Source organism: Canis lupus, chromosome 13 (genome assembly GCF_011100685.1).
Source record: "Canis lupus familiaris isolate Mischka breed German Shepherd chromosome 13, alternate assembly UU_Cfam_GSD_1.0, whole genome shotgun sequence".
NCBI classification, from domain to species: Eukaryota; Metazoa; Chordata; class Mammalia; order Carnivora; family Canidae; genus Canis; species Canis lupus.
This window is the reverse complement of record NC_049234.1, coordinates 35,315,540-35,341,277: the sequence shown is the minus strand read 5'-3', so window position 1 is coordinate 35,341,277 and position 25,738 is coordinate 35,315,540. Positions and strand designations below refer to the sequence as shown.

The window sequence follows — 25,738 nt, the reverse complement described above, 5'->3', positions numbered from 1 at the left end:
TCGTCCTGCAGCCACAGGAAGTAGGCAGGACATGTGCATCTCCCGTCTGACAGTCTAACCCAAAAGCAGGTATGACTGAAAACCCATGTGTCGTCCCTCCTGCCCTTTCAGCAACTGTATTTACAGAAACACCGTATGTATAGGGTCCCCCGTTTTGAGTCATCATAGGACAGATGGCTTTGCACGAAGACATCGTTGTCTGAACCATAGCACGTTCACTGGCAGCAGGTTAAGTGACTGGCTGCCTAGAGCCACAGACTTTCTGGCGATGCCTGCAGTTCCCTCTCTTTTCTATTTGCCTTATGCCAAAGACCCCACAGAGGTGTCACCTCATTCTCACGGCAGCCAGCGTATTAGGCATTGTCCCCATTTCATGGGTGGAGAGAGCAAAACCTCAAAACAGTCCTCTGGTCTAATCAGGGTCACAGCACTCCTGTGCAGGGCCAGGCTTCCAGACCCCAGTGTCAGCGACTCCATGTCCTGTCGGAGCTGTGCCCTGTCTATGTGGACACTCGCCAGAGGGCCCTCGGGGTTGTGTCCAGCATGTCCATTTGCTGCAGCAGGGGACAGGCCTTCCACCCCGTGCTCAGCCCAGAGGCTCCTCGGCAGGACCAGAGTCTGTTTCCTGTGGGTGGAGGACAAGGAAAGGGGAACCACTTAGCATTTTAGGAGCAGTGACTCTGGTCGCTGGCCACGAAATGGAAATCCCCGTCTGTGCTGTGGGCACCTCTGCGATGGTACCAGGACGTCAGCCCGTGGTGCATGGTCTGAGAGGCTGGGCGAGCGACACCCGCAGAGCCCAGACTTGCAGTTTCTGTGCACACTGTCACCATCGAGCACCGTGACTGAGCAGCCTGTGCAGACTCAGGCCACGTCATGGTCACTCTGTTCTCGTCCTTCTCGGAGGGGCCCAGGGGGTCCTTAACGTCAGGGACTTGGCTGCCCTCACCTAAAACAGTGACAGCACAGTGTCCACACGCGGAAAACTGTGTGTGATGAGTGAGAGCAGTGGCAGGGCTCAGTCTCGTTAGCTGACTTTGTTCTCAAGCGTGAATTCTGCTGAGGGTAACTCCTCACGGCCACTTCTGTCATTTGCTGTCAGCCAAGGATGGAGAAATATGGGCAGGATGCTGTCACAGCAGGTGGAGTTCTAAGATAGCAGGTGGCACCTACTAGCAGCCACGAGATAGAGCAGATTATTTCTCTCCTTGACCTTAACCTTCAAGGCATGATTATCGCTGTTTTTCAGATAAAGAAGTTAGGATTCAGAGAGGTTAGGTGATTCCCTTGTGCTCGCACAGCAAGCAAGGTGGATCTCGAATTCATATCCTCGGTCTCTCAATGCTGCTCTCTTGGGGGAATTTAATGTTGAAACAGGTTCACGTGGAAAACTGATTGTGGCCTTAGACAGGACGCAGTTTACTATAGGGAGAACAGAAACCAGGACAGGGCCCAGGATCCAGTGTGTGTGTGAGCCTGGAGAGTGTGGAGAGCTGGCTGCCCATGGTCCTCGGAAGGGAGGCCTGGACACAGGCGCAGAGGCCGGGGTGTCAGCGGGGACTGTCCCGCTGGGGCCAGGGCGCCCAAGGGAGGCCACGTGGGGGGCTTGGGACTCCAGCCCTGTTGTTCCATGTGGCCTCTGTGGGCACCAGCACCCTGCTTGGCTCTGGCACCCGACAGTTTGTAACTAGTTGCTCTACTTACCCTACATTACTCTAAACGGATTAACAGAAGGCACGCATTACTCCCCGCGGGAGAAGCTAGCCCCCTCGGTGTATGGCTGCTGCTTGTAATACAGTTCACTTAGTGGTTTTGACGCAGCACTGATGCACTTAATAACCAGTCCGTGTCTTAAATGTGGAAGACATCTTGCTTATGGAGTTACCTGTTTTAGAACATGCGTCAGGGCGTCATTACCTGTGGCCTGTCTTCAGGGAAGTTACCCCACGACAAAGTAATAAAGTCCACAGTAGACAGATAAGGGGCTGGAGGTCTTGAGGGGAGCAGGATGGGTCTCGGCCAAGGAATCCTGGGAGGCTTCTGGAAGAGGTGGCCTGTGGAGCGAGGCCTCGAGGCGTGTGTGTGCTGTAGCAGGGTGCGAGGGCCTTCCAGGACGAGAGCGGGTTGTTCTCTGCTGGGTTATGCTGTGGCAGCGCCGCGCCCCACCGTTGGCAGAGTGGAGCAGAGCTCGGCTGCGTGCTCCCTGTCGTGCTCCCAGAGTGGTCGGCGAGGCTCTGGGGGCCTGCCCCTGCACACCCAGCCCGTTCCAGAGGCAGAACAGCCGACCATGGCCTGTGCGTGCGGCATGGAGAGAAGTGGCCCACCCACACGCAGTCCCTCAGGCTGGCTCCCCAGGGGTGTGTCACCCTGAGGCCCCGGGCCTGGCTCCACGAGGAGGGGCCTGCACCCCTCTCACCTCCTGGGTGGCTGCCCTGTGCCAGGCCCGGCAGCCGTAGGCCCCTTCCTGGAGGCTGGGGGGCTGCCTGTGGGGGCCGCCCACATGCTTAACATCAGCACCACCAAGCTCCAAACCTGCGATGCAGGAGTCGCTGCGGACGTCAGCCTGTACCTTCTGGACTCCCTGAGCCTTTCCTTTCATCCTGAGCCCTGCTGCTGCTCATAGGTGCTCCTAATGCTCGACAGATCCTCTGTGAATGAAGGAAAATTGAAGCATAAATCACGTACCCTCACATAACGGAGAGTAGCGTTTTCTCATTTGGCCGTGTGGCGTAGCAGCTCTGGGTGGATCGCATTCCTCAGCGTGAGCAGAGCTGCTCTGACAGGGCCCCCACCGCCTGCCACCCTGGGCTAAATCAGCGTCACGGCGCCAGGCCCGAATGGCCCAACCCGCGTGCAGCCCCCGGCCTCCTCTGCCATGCCGGGCGTGTGATCTGTAATGACTCCCCGATGGGACGCGGTGGGCAGAGCCTGAGTCTCCCCCAGACAGCGCACAGACGACGGAGGTCTGGGCCAGGATGGCATGCACAGACCGGGCCGTCCCACGCCGACGGCCGCACCCACACAAGCAGTGTGCAGGGAAGGGGGCACCTCTCGGGCACCGGGCGCAGGCTGGGGCCTGGAGCCGGGCTCGGGTGTGTTGAACCCGTGTCCCCGTCACCATAGACCTCCAGACGCCTACGACTGGGCTTCTGCAGGCAGCCGGCTTAGCCACGCGTTCGGGGCGCACGCAGGACTCTGGAAGAGCGCTGCTCCCCCTCTGGGATTCGAATCGTGGGGGTCCCACCATAAGATGTGTTTGACAACTGCCGGTTTCCGTATTTGCCTCAGGGGTGGCCTCCTTTCTCTCCTGTTGCCTCCTCTGTGAGGTGGGGTGTTCTTACCTGGCTCCCGAGGGGTTGGGGGGTTGCAGGGGACGTCCCAGTGCACAGGTGTCAGTACCGGGCAGTGTTCTGCTAGCTCGTCCCTCCTGTGGTCTCATGCTCACCGTCAAGATGGGGATGCAGCGGCCCACGTGCACCCGCCCTTACCCTCCTGGAGCAGCCTGGCAGCTGGGAGCCAGCCTAGCCTGCCGTGCCTCAGTTTCTGCGTGTGTGAAGGGGGCCACCACAGGGTCGTGAAGAGTCCACGACCTCCTGCGTGTGTCTCTATGCGGCGAGCGCTCACCACATCCCAGTTGTGATTTCCCCAGGGTGATGACCCCATGCGGCCTCCTTCCCTCCGCCTTCCTCTTCTGAGCCTCACTTGGGAAGTCTGGGCCTCCAGGGGACTGCCAGTCACTACGACTACTCGAAAATGAAGTCTCTTTGCACGAATTTCTTCTTCCAGGGGCCAGATGTGGAATGTCTCCTGCTGGATTTGACAGGTCTAGAAGGATTGAACTTGTCTGTGAATATTAATCTTGTCACTATTCCCTTTTTTGTCCTTTTAACGTCTTAGCTGGAAAGGAGGCTATAAATAGCACTGTTTCCTTAAAGGCCTGAGGGGTGCTCACCATCCTGGATGCAGAAGAGAAGCTCGATTGGAAGCTTGGACCAGTCACGGACGCCCTTGTTTTCCGGCGTGATCTGGGCCACCTGTCCACCTAACCAGCCGTGGTTGAGGTTTGCCGGAGAGAATGGTTTAGGGCGCGTTTAGCTGTTGCTCTTGCTCACATTGTGTGTCATCTGCGGGTCGGCTGTGCTTGTCCAACAGCTGTTATGTGCCATCCGTGGTGCTAAGTGTTTTCTCTCTGGCACCTGTACCTCACGGAGAGCTTTAGAGAAACAGCAGAGTCCAGTCACAGCATCTGTTGGAGACTTCCGCGGCCTTCTGTGTGCTGAGCGCTGCTCGCAGGCCCAGACACTTTTCCCTGCGAGATGGCTGTCACCTGCCTTTGGCAGTGTGTCACATGAGAAGCGAAGAGCTCCAGGCTGGAAAGGCAGGTGCCTCCCTGGGTCAGCCTGTTCTCAAACCCCTGCATAGAACTCCGCGCTGCCTCGCTGGGGGTCCCATGCCACCCAGGCTCAAGAGTCAGGCCATGGCTCCGTGTCCCGAGGTCGTAGGACACACACAGAAGCATGGCCTCAGAAGAGGTGCAGGATTATCATCCTGAGAGCTGAGGAACCCTGCCTGCGGGGAGAGGGAAGCAGGCATGGCCTGGAGCAAGTGGTTGCCAAGGATGGAGAGGGCTAAGCCACTTTTGGGTATTTTTTTTTGCAAGTCTCAGGCCAGCACTCTTTTGTTTTTTGAAGATTTTATTTATTTATTCATGAGAGACACAGAGAGGCAGAGACACAGGCAGAGGGAGAAGCAGGACCCACGCAGGGAGCCCGATGTGGGACTCGATCCTGGGACCGGAACCCGCCCTGAGCCAAAGGCAGACACTCAACCACTGAGCCACCCAGGCGCCCCTGGCCAGCACTATTTGTGAGAATGGCTGTGTCATAAAATTATTTGAAGGTGTCTATCTTAACTAAAATTGAACAGACTTTGTTTTATTTTGGTGGCTCTAAGTTTTAAGTATATTCATTTGTTCACATACACGTGTTACGCTCTGCACAGCCTTGGAGATGTCCGTGTCTAGAACATGAGAGACACGGTCCCTACCTGTGAGATTTCTGTTAGGGAAAGCGCCAAGAAAACATCTAAAAGCTAAAGGGTAGGGGATTGCTCATTAATTGTTGTATTTTTTAAGAGAATCACTTCACATTTTGAACTAATGACAATTACCGATTTCACTAAGTCCTGGCTGGTCACAAATTTGCCACAAAATACAGTTGTCCTCAGAGTGTGTGACAGGTCTGTCACTACCCCTCCCCACACCTGCACACGTCATCGTCGGGGGTGTGAAGCATTAGGGATTGCCGGGGCACAGAAGACGGTGCGTGCCTCTTCCCGGGGAGCCTGCTGTTTCCCAGAGAGGTACAGCATACGAGCCCCCGAACAGGCTGCATACAGGACTTGGGGGATCCGAGGAGGGATCAGGTCCTTGCCCACTAATGAGAACTACTACAGCGCATCTGTGCCAGGAGGCGGGGACGGGCATCGTGTGGAGTCATGAGAGTGGCAAAGCCTGGCATGTGGTCGAGGGGCCCAGGACAAGTGACAGCCACACTGGACACGCTGCCTGGCCACTGGCTCACGAAACACAGTGCCCTGACGGGAGGCGGACACTGGCCGCCTCCACTTCACCCACAAGGAGATCCACTTGGAGGATCACAGTCACTTGCCAGGGCAGGGTTCAAGCCCGGGTGTCTCTGACTCTGGAAGCCACCCGTTTGTCAGGAGGTGAAGAGCCCGCATCCTGGAGGAACCCAGGGAGTGGTTCTGGACTGAGACGTTCATACTGCACAGCTTGAAAGTCCACCACCTGGTCAGCCGGCCTTGGACACAGGAGTCCTTCAGCACCACGCGTGCCCGCGCTTGTGAGCTGTGCCCTCCTCGTTGGTACGTCGTGTGGTTCTCTCTCTCACCGCCGCCCGGCATTCTGTCTCAAGGATGTGCTACTATTTATGTACTCGCTCACCTGTTGGATATTTGGGCTCTTTCTCCTGTTCGACTATTACAGATAAAGCTGCTATGACCGTTCACATGCGAGTCTTGGAGAGACTCCTGTGTTCATTTCTCTTGGAAATGCCAGGAGCGGCTCACGGGCTCGTACGACAGGTCCGTGCATGACTGTCCGAGGACGCGCCAAGCTACCCTGGCCCCCAGGATCCTTCCGACCCCAGCAGCCCTGCCTGCACGTCATGGCCAGTCCTGGGTGCAGCCGGGCTGTGTGCCTCTGGTCTGGACACGCACTTGCCGGTGACTGCAGATACCAGGTGGCTTCTCCATGACCGCTCACACGGTGCTGCCCATTCACGCACCTTGTGTTGTGAAGCATCTGTTTCAATCTTCTGCCCATTTTTGGTCGGGTTGTTCGTTATGCTCTCAGTAGGGAGTTCTGGGCACGAGTCTCCTGTTAGAAGCACGTGTGGTGAGGAGTTTCTAAAGTTTTAAATTTTAGAGAGGTCTGGTTTATCAGTACTTCTTTTGTGAGCCTGGTCTTCAAGTTCACTTAATTTCCTGTCATTTCTGTTCTGTTGAACTCATTTTGCGAGGTTTCTCAAAAATTTTATTGTATTCTTAAGGAACAGAATTTCCTTTTGCCTCGTTTCAAGAATATTTTCTGTTTCTTTACTGTAAATTCTTATTTTTTTTTCATTCCTTCCAAATGTGTTTTCTTTTATCCCACGGTGTGTGGTTACAATAGCCCCCATAAAGCCTTTGATATCACCTGCATTTCGATGAGCTTGGGGTTGGCTCCGTTGGTTCTTGAGAATTGGTCACATTTTCCTGGGGCTTTTTGCCTGGCAGTTATTTTAAATTGTATTGGGACATGGCGAATGTCATTTTTTGTAGACTCTGACTCTGAGTGTTACTTTTTATAAGCCTCCGGAGACACTGACGGCTGGTTTTGGCAGGCAGCCTGCCTCGTTAGGCTCCGATTGTAAATTCTGTCTCCCCACTTTTGGGTGCAGATCAAGATCTTAGCTCCCCCAGCTCTGTTCCCCGAGCCTCTGCTCTGTCGGTTTGGGTCTGTCCACTTGTGACCTGGAAATCTTTAATAGCCATTTGTCATCCTGTGTGGTGCACATACTTCCATGTGGCCAGTTTCAAGCTACCAGCGCAGCACCACTGAATGCAGCGATGAGGGGAGATGCCAACAGTTGGCTCCTGTGGCCTGGCATGAGCTGGCCTCGGCACACCCTGGGTCTGTGCTACCCCGTGCCCTCGGGGTCAGGCTGGGGTGTTTGCACATGTGGTTCCAATCTCACGTCAGCTCTCCACATCCTTGCTGTGCTGATGGGGGTCCGTCCTGTGCACACACAACTCAGAGGTGAATCTGAAATGTATATGTGCATGTTGGAGGTGAGCCTTTGCTGTGTTGGCTCAGGGATCCCCTGCTCTGGCCCTCTGCTCTTGTGCATTGCCTCCCCACATACACATGTCCTGGCACTTCTGGGTCCCCTTTTCCTGATTTTCCATCAGAGTTGCAGCCCTGGTGTATCCCAGGCTCGCCCTGGGGACAGTGAGAGGAACTAGGGGAGGCCACCCCTGTGTCGGGGGCTGGTCATGTGCGACTCCTCTCTATGCCCTCCTGCTTGTGTTTTCCCCCCAGAGCTCAGGGGGCTGTTTTTGTGTCAGTCTGGACTTTGTAGTCAGTGGGGGGTGAAGGAGGCTGCGCTCGGGCTCAGAGGGCTCGGTGTGGCCTTCCTCCCTGCGTTCTGGCCTCAGCGGCCACACAGGACAAGGCTGACCCCCCCTCAGCTGCATTAGGATCATTCGGTTATCAAAGGCAGCTTTCAGTGATTCATTCAGCAAACACTTGTTGAACATTTAAGCTCCAGGTCTGTAAGGGAGGAATAAGACAGAGTTTCCTCATTCTGTAGAATTCATGGTCCAGTGGATGGAGAGGGGTGAAGCAGGCGTGTAGGAAACTGCTACGTTAACACAGGCACAAACCACTAGTTAACGTTCAGTGTAGCAAGGATGCGGTTCTCACGGGGTGGGATTTGGAGACAGGACAGAGCGGCCTTACAAAGCAGGTCCCTAAGGCATGAGCCAAGGCCCAGCCTCGTGACATGCTGAAGTCCCCAGCAGGAGGCTGTCCCTTGGGACTGGTGTGAGTGTGCGTGTGTGTGCCCACATGTGCGTGTGTGTGTGCGAGTCATGACAGCTGAAGCCTGAAGATGCAGGGGCCCAGGTGATGGGGGCCCTTTGGACGCTTTCCTAAGGAGCTTTTATTTTGTGTGACCCCCTGAGTTCCCGTCTCCCTGTGGCTGGATTAAGTGCCAGGGTGGTTGTTTTGGATGGTGGGAAGTGATGCCAGCTACCACCACCACTTGAGTATAGACTCACACTGCATGGCTTGTGGCTTTTTAAAAACTCACTACTGCACTCTGCGGTTGGCATCGTCATCCTTATTTTTACAGCGAGAAAATGCTCCAGAAGGCCAAATGATTTACCCAAGATGATACTGACACTGAGGTGGAGCTAGGATGCAAACCCAGGTTTCCTCATCTCTGCAGCCCCGAGAGCTCCGTTCATCACCCTGCACTGAGCTCAGGGCTCGGGATGGGAGGACAGGCTGCACCCTGGCCCTGCCCCTGTCCCCAAGCTTGGCGTGCACCTTTCAAGTTTGTGCAGGGACATCTTTTTCCTGTTCCTGTGTGTTTTCCTCATTTAATGTGGGGAATAAGAGCTTTAACTTAGAATCAATGAAATATGAAATTATATGCAGCAGCACTTTTTTTTTATTATTAACTAATGGCCACTGATTTAGTATGGTTGAGGCACTTCGTTAACAAGATGGGGGCATTTCATGGATACCAGTTAACTCTGTACTGAGTGCTTCTGTCTGGGGGGACAGTGCTCTAGCCATAAAAAGATTTCTGCCAGCATTTTCATCAGCACCCACGTGTCAGGCACAATGCCTTGTGCCAGGAAGGTGAGGACAGATAGGTCTCTGTTCATCACATGGGGAGAAATAGGCACTCAGATCTGATCTTCTTAGTAGACACTTTTCAGAGAAACTGCTAGAAGCACAGAGGGTGAGGGAGGAGGTGGTTAGAAGGTGACTCAGCCAGGTGAGGGTGGGCCGGTCAGCAGAGTGCTGCATGGGCATGAGTGTGGCGTGGCATGGTGTGGAAGTGTGGGTATGGCGGGCCATGGTGTGCCCACAGCAGGAGGCGGTTGGACTCCAGGGCTTGCACAGGCTGTGGAGAAGGTCCTCAGAGCCATTTCATCGGTGCCAGGCAGCAGGTGGAGGCTGGTCCAGATCCTTCCCCACCTCGTGACCATTTGACTTAGATTTTTCGACCATGCGATCGTGCAGAAGGGATGCACATGTAGTAGAAACCATACTGGTATTTGGAATGTGGACCTTTTCCCAGACTAGTGATGTGCAGGATGGCCCTCTCTCATGGCGCAGGGTAGGGACAGCGGCCGCAGCTCCCAGTCAGCCAGCAATCACGTGGGCCAACGGTGGACACACTATAAGGCATTCTGTGCCCACACAGCCATCCTGCCTCTTTGCCTGTGGGATTCCATATGTTACATGAGATGGTCAACCCCTGATTGTAACAGGCTTTGTGCTGGGTGGTGTTGCCCACCTGTCTGCTCCTGTGAGTGCTGTGGGCATGGTGAAGGCAGGTGCGGTGCAGACACGGGGGTCAGTAGGTTGGGTGTGTACATGCATTTTGACTTTAAGGTAGTTTCAACTCAGGGTGGGTTTATCGGGATGTGACCCCCTCTGTGTGTTGCTGCTGTCTTAGTGACGCCTCTAGTGGGGTCCTAACCAAGGACTTTACCAGAATAGCCACTTATGGAAATAGGGCTAATTAAGGCCCTCACTTGTTTTTCCTTCCACCTGGGTTCTGGGCCAGGGTCTTTACCAGGATCGCTGCCCCTGCCTCCTCGCTAGTGCCTGTGTTCATCTGGCCTCTCCAACCCCTTCCGTTAATGCAGCATGTGACCCTGCAGGGTACCACACCCTCCCGAGGCCCTTCTGGGGCTGCGTGCTGCACCCAGGGCCACATTATAGTCCTGGCATCATTCTGAGGTGTTCAGGTCCCGCCCTGCCCTGTCCCTGTGACTACCTGGCCTGCTCGCAGCTTCCCCAGACACGTGCACCTGGTTCAGGCTGGGCTGGGCCACCAAGTGTCCCACTGACTTCTGCTCACAGACCCGGCTGGGCCTGGCCAGATGAGAGCCACATACCTGTTAGGGGTTCCTATTTTATTTTTTATTTTTTGTTTTTTATTTTTATCTTTAAAGATTTTATTTATTAATAGAGACACACACACACACACACAGAGAGAGAGAGAGAGAGAGAGAGAGAGAGAGAGGCAGAGACACAGGCAGAGGGAGAAGTAGGCTCCATGCAGGGAGCCCAACGCAGGACTCAATCCCGGGTCTCCAGGTCATGCCCCAGGCTGCAGACAGCGCTAAACTGCTGCGCCACTGGGGCTGCCCAGGGGTTTCTGTTTTAAAAAGTTCGTTCCTCCCTGGCACTTTTGCCTCTTGGAAAGAATTTTGGCATTTAGAAAATGTGTTCTAATTTTTATTTGCTAAAGGAAATCTCCCTTAATTCTACATCTGTGTTCTGTAAAGATAGTTTGTGTTTCTGCTGTTTGTTGATGGCCACAGAAATGCTGCTTTATACACAGATGATACTGAGACAATTTGTGATTTGTCAGTCCCTTTGAGAATTCCATAGCTTGGGAACTTCACTTTTCTGATGACAGCTCTCATCTGGATCTGGGCCATGGCCACTGGACTAGGCTTCAACTGGCCTTGTCGCTGGTGATGCCCTCCCTCTCTACCTTTCCATCTGGTTCCTTCTGCAAGCACAGGGATGACTGCTGCCTCCCTTCTGCAAAACCTCCTTGGCCCCTTTGTCTAAAGAAAGCACTGGAAGCTCTAGGAAACCACCTAGTAGTACCAGAGATCCTCTAGGATCTACATCCACTTGTCTTATGCATTGCCACCCCCACCATAGGCAAGTGGGAGCCCTTTAGATCCAGGGCATTTGTATACATGGTGTCCCGTCTCCTGGGTACAAGGTAGAGGGCTCTGGGAGAGGGGGACGGGGCTGGCAGGCAGCCCACGTGGAAGGAGGCAGGAGGCCTGGCCTGGGGTGTGGGGAGGAGGCAGGGGCAAGTCTGCCTAGACCTGGGGGGGAAAGGGGAAGGAGTCGTCAGGCCAAGCAGGAGTGCTGTAGAGTGAGAAGGGCCAGAGGACAGCAGGCTCTGGCGGAGCATGTGTCTGGTTTGGGATACATTGAGTTCGAGGTGCCAGTGCAAAGTACAGCTGTAGTGACAATAGTAATATAAGAGCTAGAACTCCTAAAAAAAAAGCTTTCCTATTTAAAAAAAAAAAAAAAAAAAGGCTTTCTTATTAAGCATTCACTGTCCTAGTTAATCCACAGATCACCTCTTTTTCGACAGGTAATATGCTCATTTTACAGGTGACAGACTTGAGGCTCAATGTTCAGGACACTCCTGAGGCACAGCGTGAGCAAGAACACTGGCTTCTGGCAAGAGAATAGAGTCCGCAGAGGTGACTCATGCACTTCTGGGCTCTGCCCTGGGGCCTGGTTGGCGTCTGCCAGGCCACCTGTGATCCTTTCTGGGCATCCCTGTGATGCGAGGAGACTTGGCTCCCCTGGATGCATGCCGTGCCCCGGCTCCTCTGCCCCCAATTCCCACACATGCTACTCTGTGGCCCGAGTCCCAGCCTTCTCTTCTGTAGGATTCAGACTCTTCTATGACGACACTTATCACCTGGGCTGCTAGTGAGATGGTGGACATCCTGGCGGGAACTGGCCCGTGAGGAAGTCCTTCGTAAGGGACCCACTGCACAGGTGCAGACACGCTGCACAGGTGTGGACCCTACCAAGAGCCCCCATTCCCAAGGCACACGTCCCGTGCAAGGTAGGGGAATATGCGTCCGAACATAGGAAGATTTCTGTCCCAAAGGGCTGAAAACCACACGGTGATTTTTATAGGTTCAGCTCCATTTAACAGGAACATTTTTATTCAAGGGAATCTTTATTTCCAGGGAGGATAATTGAAACATGTCCTTTGGCATGTTCAGTATATTTTCATTTACCTTTGAAATGGGTGGTGTAGCAGGATCCCTACCCTGCGTTCTGATCGGTTTCCCCATCTGATCCATCTGTAGCTGCTCTACAGAAGCTATTTTAGGGTCATTTAACGCTGTTGGTTCTTTTGCTTCTGATTAGCTTGATGAGGGAAACCGCCACGGTCTGTCTTAAATCCAGATGTCAAAAATATTTCCATGTATTTCTCTTGCAAGCTTTCTTTGGCGATGTACCAGGGGAAAAAACTGCCAGAGATGTTCCTTTTTCCTCTCTCCTCCTCTCGGTTTCTCTGGGCCTGGGGTTGTGCAGGCGAGCATCCCGGCTCTGCCTCTGCTCCCGGAGCCCTCCCCCTTCTGGTCATTCTCTCACAGCCCTGTGTCGTGTGGTCTTTAGTGATGCACCTGACCCTACCCGGGAGGGCTGCTTTCTCACCTTGGAGTCTTAGACCTGGGCCCTGGGCTTTGGCTGCTGGGGAGTGTCCCAGCTGTCACCTGGACTGGAGGGAGGAGCTGGTGCCTCGCTGTGGATGCTCCTGGGTGCGGGTGGGGGGCCTCTGGCCACTCCCACTGGCCACCATGTGCACCTGGGCCCTGCAGGAGGACGCTTGCAGCTGGTCCTTGCCTGGCCTCAGTGTCCTTGATGGCTCTGGGAAGATAATAAAACCTGTTCCTGGGATTACATGGGAGGTCGTCGCAAATGCTCAGCAAGTGTTCTTTCCCCCTCTGGCTGCTGCGTTTCTGTGTTAACTGTTCTGACTTCATCTCCTGAAAACCAGCCTTCCCTGTCTTCTCAGCGTGGGTCTCCTGCCCTGGTGGGGCGGAGCGGAGGAGATAGGCACATTCCCTAATGAGGCTATGAGGGCCTCCTTGTTCCGCCCCTGCTGACCTCTCTGGCTCTGTCCCTTTCCAGTTCCCTGGGTCCTGTTGTGTTGACATTGCAGGTTCCCTTGCTAGCTCTCCTGCCCTGTCACATCCAGCTCTCTGCAAGGGATGCTGGGGCCCTCTCCGTCTTGCGTGCCCCAGCTCGGCCAGCATTTCTTTCCAGCCCTCCCGGACATTCTCAGGCCAGATTAGCCATCCCGTTCCCACACTGTGGCAGCGTCCTGAGCATCCCTGCGTCATAGCACCCTCAGTCTCCATCACAAACCAAACAGTTTGCCCGTGTCTCCCAGAGTGGGTGGACCTGTGCTCATCCCCCTTCTGGCCCCATGTGCTGCGTTTGGGGCCACCAGCATGACAGCTGTCCTCTGAATACCGTCCAGCTCACCCCAGGGATGGGTTCTCCAGGCTCCTGCCCTCCGGGTGCCCCTGGGTGGCATCCTTGTGTGAGCCACAGTGTGACTAATGCCGTGTCCACCCCTCACACGTTAGCTGGTGGAGCCTCAGGGAGCGCTAGTCAGGTGACCCTTGGCCTGTGGTCCACGGGAGCCATCCCTGCCCTGCAGCTGCACCGGGAGGCCCAATCCTGCTCAGTGGAGCCTGCTGTGGCACCCACAGCTGTAGAGTCAGGAGGCCAGAGTGACAGAGGGGACGCAGGCTCTGTGACTGTCACACTGTTGCTCTTGACCCCCCTCTTTGAATCCAGCAGAACACCCAAGCGAATTTAGAAGCAGCTGGGAAGGGGTTTTGTTCTCATGCCACTTGCAGCTGCCGAGGCCACCTCTTGCCGCCCTCCCTGAGCTCAGCGTGACCTTTGCAAAAAGCAGAGCATCACCCAGATTCTCAGCCACAGAAGGCAGAGTATCACCGACATGGCTTATTTTCTGCTATGGTTCAAAGAGCAGGAGAGAGCCAACGCTGATTATGCACCAGCTGTGTGCCATGGCCCAGGCACCTCGATGAGCTCACGTGCTGCTCCCAGCCGCTTGGTGGGACAATTTTCCTTCCTGGCCAGGCCGGGGCAGAGCTCAGGGACTGGCCCAAAGGAGCAGCTGAGTGGAGGCAGACCCAGGCAGAACCAGCTGTTTGAGACTCGAGGAGACTAGCAGAAAACCAGTCAGGAGTCGGAGAAGTATTTTAGCCGTAGAGCAAATTTCTCCGGAGTAGTCTGTGAAGAGTGTTGGAGAAGGACCCAAAGCCTGTCCTTAGAAACGAGCCAACCGGGGGAAACTTGGGAATGATTTCTAATGCGTCATGGAGAGGACAGGCCCCTGCCGGCCCGGCGCTGTCCGCCGCGGAGCTCCCCGTGGGCCTCACGGAACGCAGAGGGGACACAGACCCGAGAATCCGAAGCCATGGAGCGGCTCTTTATCTGGGGTGAGGTTCCCAGTACCCATCTGGGCCGGGGCTGCCAAGCGCGGAGGAGGCCCCATGGGAGCAAACAGCCTGGCCTGCGTGGGGCCGAGGCTATGGCGGGAGGCTCAGACTTCCTCGCTTGTCTCGGTGACATGTGGTTTGTGAACTCAGGACGGTGAGTGAACAGAAGTACCTCGTGCTTCTCTGGCATTTTTATGCTTCACAAAGTCTTCATAAATGCTATCCCATTTGATCTTTAGTATGGTGACTCCCTTAATAGCTGTAATCTTTGATATCGGCTTATTGAGATACGATCCACGAAGCCTATAATTCGCAGATTTAGAGTGTACCCCTCAGCGATTTTTTAGCCAGTCACAGAGCTGTGCAGCCATCACCACAATCCGTCTTAGAACATTTTACTTGCCCCGAAAAGTAATAGTTATAAATTTTTAGCCCAAATTATATGCCAGAGGGGTTCAAATCAATTCTCCACAATCCTGACTCACACTGCAAGGGAGGGTATCCATTTTACAGATGCAGAAACTGAGGCCTGGGGACACTCAGGTAACTGGCCTCTGGCCGCAGAGCTCACAGTGACAGACGATGGGTTAGGACTCGGGTCAGTGTCATTGCAGAGCCCGTGCTCCTCTGTCCACGTGGGGCCTCCCAGTGAGGTGACCTGCCCTGGATCCCACACCTCATCAGGAGTGGGGTCAGGGCATGAACTCCCGTCTGCTGACCTGGACTCCTGCCTCTTCACGTGGCACTGCCGAGGCCGTGGGAGGCACCGGGCCTGGCTTCTTCCTGCCTTCTCTGGACCCGTGGCCACCTGGATCCAGGAGGGGCAGCCGGCCCTGTTAGGAGTGGAAAGCTGCCTCTGCGGGAGGCCGGGGGCAGGGAAACCAGTGACAAGTGAGCCTGGACCTCACTCTGCTTCCTGCAGGGCAGAGAGGAGGGTGGCTGGCAGCCCGATGACATGAGGTGGGTCTCTCCTCTTCCCGAGCCCTGTCGTCTGTGCTGAGGAAGGTCCTTACAGCTCCTAGAATACGTGCTCATATACGGAACCGCAGGGGTTGGGCTTCCAAGAATGGGGGCCACGGTAGACGGGGCTGCCCCGTACCTGCCACATGGTAAGCCTGGCTTCTCTGCCACGGGCCTGGGGCCGCGTCTCTGAGCCTGGGAGTGTCACTTCAACTTTTGCCCTCTTACACAGAATATATACATGTCATGTTTATGAAAGAAGTGTCTGCACATAGGGGTGTTCTGAGGCAGCCCATGCAAACTTCGACCGTTCAGCACCCACCCCCTTACCAGCAGTCACAGGGCCTGTGCAGCCCCATGGAGGCGCAGCAGCTGGACCTGCTTCCGTCCTGGGTGTGGGGTGGGCATGGGTGCCAGTGATCCCAGACGAGACACAGCTAGGTGCCTCAGAGGCTTGGAAAGCGGGGTGGGCGGGCCGGGAGACCTCTCAAGAAGGCCGTGTCCGGCTGGGTCTTCCAGGGCAAGAGGAAGGTGGGGCGAGGTGGGCAAGGGCAGCGTGTAAGGCAGTGAGCCCGTGAGTGCAGGTCCCCTGTGGAGAGCAGGAGACCGGGCTTAGAGTCTGGCTTCCGTCCTCGCACCTGGTGTCTGCGGTGGGCTCTTTCTCCTCGTGTGAGCTCAGTTCACCTCTCTGTAAAATGGGTGTGTTGAGTATAGAATGAGATTGTGTGTCTACAGGAGCTTTCTTGGTGCCATGTGGGGGTGTCTTCACTGGTCCTGCTCTCCTGTGGAACCAGCTGGACCTTGATTAAGGAATCAGGGTGTTCAGACCAGACAGTCACTCTTCTGAGAAGCTGTCTGGGCAGTGAGAGGCCGCTGTCACCTGACTGCCACTTGAATCCCCGCCCCCGGCCCTCCCCGAGCTCACAGAATCCAAAGCAGAGAGGTAGGTGGGTCCCAAACACCTCCAGTTTACGATGAGGAATGTGAGATTCAGACCAACCAAACCCCTCAGAGACTGGACTTTACTGCTGAAAGAGCCTGGGCCTCTGTCTACCTGACGTGGGCGCGTCCTAGTGACTTTCCAGCCTGTGCATGGAGCAAACTGACCCCCAGGCTCAGGCTTGTTTGTAAGCTGAGCCCACACCTATCCAGCCCTCGAGCCCCGAAGCGGCACAGACACCTGGCTGCAGGTGCGTCAGGCCCCTGTTAACATGTGGACGGTGTTCAGTTCCCAGCACCCGGCAGCTGCGTCCCTGGAGCTCGGGAGAGCGGGGATGCCTCTCTGGACCCCTCCCGTCACCGCCTGCCCCAGGCTGCAGGCTCTGCGGGTCTGGTCAGGAACTTGCCACCTCCCATTTGCCATCTCTGTGACCTCAGGTACATCATTTTTGCTACCTATGGATTTAATCCCTCTCAGGGCTGCTGATGGCAGCCAGGTGGCCTGTGCTGGGCACAATCCCTGGTGATGCTCTGATTGGATTGTGCTGGGCTTTGATTTTTAGAATCCAGTGTATCTTTTCTCTTCAATTAAAAATAAGAAGGAAAGGGGGTGCCTGGGTGGCTCAGTTGGTTGTGCATCTGACTCTTGATTTTGGCTTGGGTTGTGATCTCAGGCAGCAGGGGGGTATCCAGCCCTGCGTTGGGCTCCAAGCTCAGCGGGGAGTCTGCTGAGAGTCTCTCCCCCCCCCACACACACACACTCCTCTTCCCCTCTGTAACGTAAATGAATCTTTAGAAAATAATAATAATAAGGGAGGGTTTTTCTTCATTGTAATTGATCTGTGAGGGCTTAAGGAGAAAATTACATTCTTTGGGTGTGATCCAGATGTCAGTGTTCATGCCATTTTCTGGTGGCTTAAGGCCCCTCCTCGGTCAGGATGGATGTCTCCTCAAGGTTGACTGCTTCCTTTCTCTTGGGTTGTACTTCATTATCAAACTGAATAGGCTGGTCTAGTCAAGCAGACGCCCATGTGATGCAGCACATAAATTTAGAATACCAGTGTTATAACTATCAATTATCTCCCAATGAAAGTTCAATTTAATTATATGTGGATAGTCCTCCTAAATCCGACTCCTTGATTTGTATTTAAATGTCATCATTATGACTTCCCTGGTGAGGTTATCAGCTGTTCAAAGACTGAATCATATGATATTTTAAAAATCACCGCTTTTATATAGACTCTTCAAAAATCACAGCACCTTTTTCTAGTGCCAACTCTTGACTATCATTGTCACATTCGGCCATAAAATTAAACATGAAAATTGGCATTCAGTAGTAGTATTAATTTTATTTAACTCCAACTCATCGAAGATGATCAGAATGGAGTAGTGGTAGGGGCTGTCTGGTGGGCAGGCCGGGGAGCACTCCCCGGATGCTGCAGGGAGACTCACGAGTGCATTTGAATGGAGAGTCTCTGCCGTTCCATAGGAGGCTGGAGGTGATTTCTGTGGCTGTGCAGGTCCCTGGGCTCTTCATCTGGGACTTGGGATTAAGCGCCATGGCAACATCTGCTATTTATCCAGGGCTGCTTGCGTCCTGGGCGCTGGGCTGACCGTTTTGTGTCTACCATCTTATTTAATCACACAAAACCTTCACAAGGTGGAGTTTGGCCCTGTCTGAGAGGAGAATCTGAGCTGCAGTGTCCTGCACACCATGCGAGACCTGGTGAGGTGGAATTATGTTCCAGGAGGAAATGTGCCATGAGTGTTTGTGCAGTTGGGCAAGCCTTGTGCAGGGCTGATGTTGGGATGTCGTGATCTAAGATCCGAAGGAGTGTTGTCCTGGCAGATGCGTGTGGGGCCTGGGCCTCTCCCCACATCTGTGATTCAAGCCTGATCCCTTCAACGAATTCAGGTGAACCCTGGCAAAATGGCAAGCACACTTACACCTGCCATCAGACTTCCTCATTGAGTGACCAGTGAGCCAATGGGCATTCTCCCCACTCGAGGAGACGAGGTTGGGTTTAGAGAGGGTGAGGGGTCCATGGAAGACACCCAGACCACTAAGAAGGCCCTGGCGTAGAGCTGGCCGCCTAGCCCTAGAGATTGCCCGCTGGGTCAGCCAATGGCTAAACAAGAGAAAGGTCCTTCCACCCTCTGCCCATTTACTGAGCATTTATAATTGAAGTATAATTGGCATATATTAAGCTAGCTTCAGGTGTACAACACAGTACACACAGCGTAATGAAAAAAATTTTAAGTGGAAACAAACAACAAAAACAACAGAGCCATCATGGCAGAAAGGCATGTGAAGGATGATTTCTGTGTTGACAAGAGCCTCCAGTGAAGGCCGTGCCTGCTGCCACCGCCCGCTGGGCTCCAGGGGCCCCACAGAGGGCAGGTGCGCTTACCTCGGGTTCTGTGCCCAGAACCTACTCTCCTGTCATTTTCTTTATCACTTCTGAAGATCATGTTTTCCAATTTTGCTGTGATTTGCCCGAGGACCAGCCATGTTTTTGAATTATTTTTTGTATACTTTTTGTGTGTGTGGAGGTTTGTACAAATATGCTCTGATTTGTGTGGCCTCACCCCAGATAAAAAGGATTCACGTGGTTTTGAGCTTAAACCTGAGTGAGGAGGGCTGTGCCCGGCAAGTCATCCTCAACAGGCTCATGGGAGTCCCGTGGCTCTCATGATTCCTTAGGGTTTTGTCGCTTCCTTGTTAGGAAGAGTGCTTGCTCACTGAGAGCGTAGATGTGAAGTCATCCAGGGCGTGAAGCTGATCCCTGCCGTTGCTGATGGTGGCCCCGTGCCTGCATGAGAACGTGGGAGCCCTCAGCCATCCCTCTAGGTACCACCAACTGCGTTTCCAGGTCATGCTCTGAACCCAGGGCTGTCTCTCCTCTACCTGCAGCCACCTTGGTGCTTCCGTGCACATCTCCCCAGTTGCTCCCATCCTCAGAGCTGTCCCCCATCTACATGGCTTCCTGATGAGAGCAACAGCCTAAAGCCATGATGGCTGAAGCCAGTTACATAGCTGGACTCAGAGCAAGGGCACCTGCCCAGACACCGAGGCAGAGGTCCCCTCCGATGGTGCTGGTTCTCCGTGCCGCTTCACGTAATGCAGCAGGTCTCAGCAGGCAGAGAGTTCATGCATCAAGACTCAGCTCTAGGAGAACAGGTTACCAGCCACATGTTGTCTTCCTCGTCCTAGAAGGGAGGATGACGGAGGGGATGGTGATGCCTAGGGGCTGTGCTCTGAGACCACATAGAGATGTCAAGGCCAGTGGTACTCCCTGTGACTTGGGGAAATAACCCTTGGCCCCCGGACTTGGTATTCTGGCTCTAGGATTTTGAGCTGGGTGACCCCAGTGGGTTACTCAGCTTCTTGTACCTCAGCATTACCATCTGTGGGACAGGAGCGATGCTGCCTTCAGGACGCTCACCAGCATTGCATGTCACAGGCAATTTTTGGAGGGGTATTTTGTTCACGTGGCAGTGGGCTTTGCTGTCCTTGGGTCTGCATCCCATGCCAGCTCTGCACACAGCATGAGCAAAAGATGACTTCCCTTTAGATGGTCTCTCTGAGCAAGAGGGAGCCAGATGAAGCCGAAAACAAAAACAGTAGCGCTGGGTCTGCGTGGCAGGCTCCTGATGTGGGGCAGTGGCTGAAGCTCACAGAGCTCATCACGTGTGTAAGAGAGCGAACCACGCTGATCCTTAGGCTTGCTGTAAGATCAGATGAATGTTTGTATGAAGTTCTCAGCACCAGGTGTGGCGCATAGCAAGCGTCCATTACGTGTTGTGTTTCCTTCCCCTTCTGTTCTGTGGGCACACCTGACTATAATTTCATCAAGGGATTGGGTCCCTATGGAGGTGATAGGGTCTGATGCTTACATGATCAGAAATTGTTAAAAAAAAAAAAAAAAAAAAAGCCCTTCAGAAAATCACACACATCTCACCCCAGCGGCCAGAGTGTCTGGTGTGTGTCCCGACCCTGAGGATGCGGAGTCCCGGGTGGTTTCTCTCCTTCCGTGTTCAACAGGAAGAGCCTGGTCTCCGGAGTGTTTCCAAACCCGTTTCAAAGATGAAGGTTATTAGTTGTTTTGGGTTATCTATCAATGTGATGAACTGAATTTGGCCTTTTTAGTGAAACCTAGGGAACATTCTGACCTTTTGCTTGAAGAGAGCACTCGTTTGCTTCAGCCCCCTTTGAGCAGGGGCGTGGGCAGAGCCGGGGCTGAGTGGGAAATCCGACGCCCTCTTGCACACACAGACACCTCGCAGGAGAAGCAAAGTATGTACCAAAAATGGCTAATGAAGCTTCTGAAAGAATGTTCAATCTCAGGAGCAATTCTGACCTGCCAATTAAAACATCAGTGAGGTAGCATTTTGCCTCTGAAAATCCATCATGGCCAGTCTTGGCAGGGGCGCAGGGCATGGGCAGCACCCTCCTGCCCGGGGCACGCGCCTCGGTGAGAGCCTCTCTGAGAAGGAGCTCGCACTCCACCTGCCAGCCTTGACCTTTCCCCTGCCCTGGACTCAGTCCCTGCTCCTGGACACAGGCTCCACACACAGCACAAGTGCAGGCGGGAAATTAAAGCACAAAGATGTTTAGGATTTTTGTCAGGAGTAATTTTTTTTTATAAATTTATTTTTTATTGGTGTTCAATTTGCCAACATATCGAATAACACCCAATGCTCATCTCGTCAAGTGCCCCCCTCAGTGCCCGTCACCCAGTCACCCCCACCCCCCGCCCTCCTCCCCTTCCACCACCCCTAGTTCGTTTCCCAGAGTTAGGAGTCTCTCATGTTCTGTCTTCCTCCCTGATATTTCCCACTCATTTTTTCTCCTTTCCCCTTTATTCCCTTTCACTATTTTTTATATTCCCCAAATGAATGAGACCATATGTTTGTCCTTCTCTGATTGACTTACTTCACTCAGCATAATACCCTCCAGTTCCATCCACGTTGAAGCAAATGGTGGGTATTTGTCGTTTCTAATGGCTGAGGAATATTCCATTGTATACAGAGACCACAGCTTCTTTATCCATTCGTCTTTCAATGGACACCGAGGCTCCTTCCATAGTGTGGCTATTGTGGACATTGCTGCTGTGAACATTGGGGTGCAGGTGTCCCGGCATTTCATTGCATCTGTATCTTTGCACTGCTGGGGATTTACCCCAAAGATACAGATGTAATTTTTTTAAAATTGGAAAATACCTGAGAGTCTGAAAGTAGGGAGATTGTTAAGTAAGCGTGGCATGGCCGCGTGGCAGGACATCCTGCAGACTGATTTTTGGTGATGTGAAAGTGGTCAGAGTGCTCTGAAAGTAAAACAAGGTGTAGCGTAGTGTAAGCATATATTTACGTGTGTGCACATGAATAAAGCGAGGCATATGGTTGCTTACAGGTATATATACTCATAAACTACATTTAAATACAGATACTTAGAAAAAGATTCTAGAAGTAAGGTATCATAATTAGAGTGTAGGACTGAATCCTATTTTTCTTTTTTATGCTTTTTTACTATTTTCCCACCTTTTTCAGGAAGCCTATCTACTTTTTGAGTCAGAAAGGAGAGCCACTGTAGCTTTCAGACAGAGTTCTTGCTACGAAATGCCATGTATTCTCTGCGGACATATGAGGCTCTCATTCTCCAGGGCAGCGGAGCTCCGATCACCTCCCGGTGAAGGCCCTGTGTTTATTGGCCACTCAAGAGCTTCCTCCAGCTGCCAGGGTTCTCAGGATCTCCCCGTGGGGGGTCAGCCTTCTACACATACCCCCTGCACTGAACAGCAGTCCCTCCTGCTTATTCCAGGGAACGGCCCCAAAGGCCCCTTAGAGCATGCGGGGCTTGGCTGAAGGTTTGGGCCGAGGCAGTCTGCGATGATGCAGCACGTCCGCTCCGATCCTCTGACTCACTGACTCTCTGTGTTTCGGTCAGAGGCAGAATTTTGGGCGCCTCGCTGGAAGCAACCTCCTCCCTCTCGTTTCATCCATCCATGTGCCACACCTTTACCAAGTACCTCCTGTATGCTCGCTTCTGTGCCAAGAAGCAGGGTTTCAAGCAGCAGTGAGATAGCCTCTGCCGACGTGAGGGTCACGGTAGGGAGTGGAGGCCGCTGTGAGCAGCCGATCAGAGCACCCGTGTGCTGTGGGCTGTCCTCAGGCCAGGTCCCATAGGGTCAGGGGGCGCAGTGGAACAAGGACCAGGTACAGAGGTGAGGCAGCTGCGAGATGGGGGCAGAGGTGAGCATTGGCCTCCAGGTCACTTGTTCGTTTGTTTAGGGAGTTGTTGGCTGCGTTGCTGTGGCCTGCCAGGCGTTATCCAGGCCCAGGAAGCCGTGATGCGGCCATGCACACGTCCACCCCCAGGGAGCTCCATTCTAGTAGAATCCAGACACTGAAGCCCACAAACAGGTGTTTACGGTGTTTACGATACACACCGTGGCAGAGATTCATGGTGTTACGGAGCTGGGGTGAAGAGAAGCGGGGGACCTTCCTAAAGCTCCAGCCTCCAGAACGGAGCCTCAGGGGAGCAGTGGGCGCTAAGGCTAAGGTAGGAAGAGCTGGTGTGTTCTGGAAGCTGCCGGAAGGTGGAGAGGGCTGGATACAGCCAGCAGGCGGGGAGGTTTCGTAGAGGATGTAATAGTTGAGCAGGAACCTCAAGGGGAGGGTGTCACGTACAAGGTTCTGGGTGCGGGGGCCGGGAGGGGATGGGTGGGAGTGAGACATGCGGCCAAGGGTGAAGCAGGAGGTGACAGGACAGGCGCTGCTGAGGGGGCATTTGGGGTCCCCAGGGTTAAATGACTCTAGTCCACTCCCCTTTTCCACTTTGTGTCCTGTCTGCCTCATCCTGGTCCAGAAATGTCATTTTCTCTGAGGGTGGGTGAGTCTTCTCTGAGGTTGGGATCTCTGGCTGTGTCTCCAGCTCTAGACTGTGTGTTGAACCAGCTCCGAGGCCAGTGCTGCCCTGGGAGTCTATTATTTCCTCTTCTTGGAGTGAACCCGTTATGAATTACTGACGATGATTCATTATACGGCCTCACGCTGGCACGTGCAGCTTCTCCAACAGCCAGCAGAAGACACTGCCCTGCTGATTAATTCTCTGCTGTTTCCCCCTTCTCTTAGAATGGCCATCCAAGTGGACAAGTTCAACTTTGAGAGTTTCCCAGAATCCCCTGGGGAGAAGGGACAGTTTGCAAATCCGCAGCAGCTGGAGGAAGAGAGGCAGGAAGCCCGCGGCCTGGAGATCGACAGCAAGCTGGATGTCCACTGGAGAATCATATCCTTTTCGTGGCGGCCACCCTGGCCCTTGGTGCACCCTGCGCAGGGCTTCGGCCCACTGACGGGGGCCCCAGGGGGCTTCACCACCTGGCGGGTGGACAGCCCACGGCATATGGGGTGTTAGGCTCGCAGAGCTCAGAAAGGTCTTGCCAGGGAGACAGGGACCACGGCCGTCCTCTCCTAGCCCCTTTCCGCTCCCGGGGCTTCAGCAACCAGGTATGGATTCAGGGTGAGGAAAGGCCGCCTCCCTGAAGTGTCTTGGATCACAGGCTCCTAGCCAGCGTCGAGGTTTATGTTCGTGACACATCCTCATGCCTGCCTGTCCTCCCCAGGCGTGAGGAGCGTCCCAGACTCACCAGCTCAGCACAGGGCATGGCTGTCCGGGAAGCCGAAATCAGATTGCACAGCTTACGGAGGCATGAAGATGCCATTCAGAATGGGCCAGGGGTGTTTAGGGCAGGGAAGTGCTATGCGAGAGCGCCCTGGTGGGACCGGCCCTGCTCTGGGCTTGACGTCATGCCAGAGAGTCCCAGGGGCTTGCACGTGTTTGCGCAGCTGTCTCACAGAGCACCTGCTCTGGCTCGGGCATTCAGCAAGGCACCGAGAGTCTGAGCAGGAAGGAGGGGGCCTCCACGGGGCTTCACAGCCTCCTGGGGGGTGGCTGTGCCAGCTGAAGGTTCAGTGCATCCCGTTGAGTCCGTGAGGTTCAGAGGAGGAAGCTGTGGGCACAGGGCAGTCAGGGAAGGCTTCACAGAAGGGGTGACGTCAGAGGGACTTTTTGGGGTGGGGGATGCCCCAGCGGCCCCAGGGTGTAAGAGGATGGCTCACTCGGAACATTCCCCAGGAAGAGGCAGCTCAGATGTGGATGTCTCAGGCACCTTGACAGGTGGATTCTGTAGGGTGGTCGACGTGTGCTGTGTGGTCTCAGGTCATTCTAGACCTTGTCCCTAGATTCTGGAAAGATCCTCAGTCTGCAGGTGGCAGTTTCCAGGAGTTGGAGGCATGTTCCTTAGTGCACACTCAAGAAAATCTGGGGCTGGTGGACCTCCCATCCCCAAGTTGCTGGGACAAAATAAGCATTTCTCACATGACTAGGAGGCTTTGGGAACCAGACGCTAAGGACCAAGTGTGGGGGACTCCACGCCGCAGCAGTGTGTCGTGGAGTTAAGGCAGAGGGACATGAAGGGGAGGGATGGCTGGGGTCCTCCCTCTCCCCGTCCTCCCCACCCCAGAGCTCCGCACAGGGTTGTGCCTGCTGGTGGAACGAGCAGACTGATGGAGCCCAGAAGGAAGCAGCGTTCACGCTGCGCACCAGGCCCACCAGCTCCTTCACTCCTCCCGCCCCTGACTGGTGCTCTGGCTCCACTGGGAAGAGGTGAGCTGAGTGCCCTGTGAGCCCAGCCAGGGAGTGGTGAGGCCGGCTGCCCGGGTGGAGCTGCAGGCACAGCCCCGTTCCCAGCCCTGTCCTCAGGGAAGATGGAGGAAAGGACCTGTGTCCTGTAGGGGGGCAGCAGAAGGCACATGGCTCTCCTGTCCTGGTGTCTATGGTCACGATGCTGAAGCTAGGGGTGAAGGGACTTGGGATGGAAAGGTTCTGCAAACTCGGGATGTGCAAGTCTCCATGTGAGGTAGGAGATGCCCTGCTCCTGAGCCTCAGGGCTGTTGCTTCCCACGGGGGGCTTTGTGCAGAGCCAGGAGGCCTGGTTGTGAATGAGTCTGCCTCAGCCCCGTGGAGGACGGGGCCAAGCAGGAAGGCATCTGTCCCCCTATGGGGGTCTCATAAAAACAGGAAGCCTCAAAGTGGGGGGTTTGCGCCCCTGCCGCCCCGGTGCCTGACCCACGGCAGCACCTCCTGAAGTCACACCTGCCACTTCCCGGGTGCCGCCCCTGGCCTGGCCCAGCTCGTTCACCACAGTCTTACCGACTCCCTGGATGCCTCTGCCTCCCCGTCTCAGAGATGAGAGGACAACTGCCTCTCGGGGTCACCCGGGTGAAGCGGGGGCACGGGCACCTAGCCAAAGCCCGTTAGCCATGCTCCGGGCCAGCAGCCCTAGGCCGCCATGTGCTGCCTGCTAATGGGCTGATGCTGACCGCCACGGTGTTTACGCTCTCAGAAAACAGTGGCCGAAAACGTGCCAAAAGTATCTTTGGGTTTCTCTTAGCTTTGCCTCCTTTAAGAGGTTGGCATCCCCGTGTTTTGTATTGG

At 54.5% G+C, this 25,738-nt stretch overlaps 1 protein-coding gene across 1 annotated transcript in view; it reads left to right on the top strand.

Annotated features, from left to right (window-relative positions):
• Positions 1–25,738, top strand: part of TRAPPC9 (trafficking protein particle complex 9) — a 544,705-nt gene that overhangs the window by 397,006 nt on the left and 121,961 nt on the right. Inside the window, 1 exon segment of the mRNA XM_038555604.1 lies at positions 23,377–23,530. Coding sequence (XP_038411532.1) covers positions 23,377–23,530 — 154 coding nt within the window.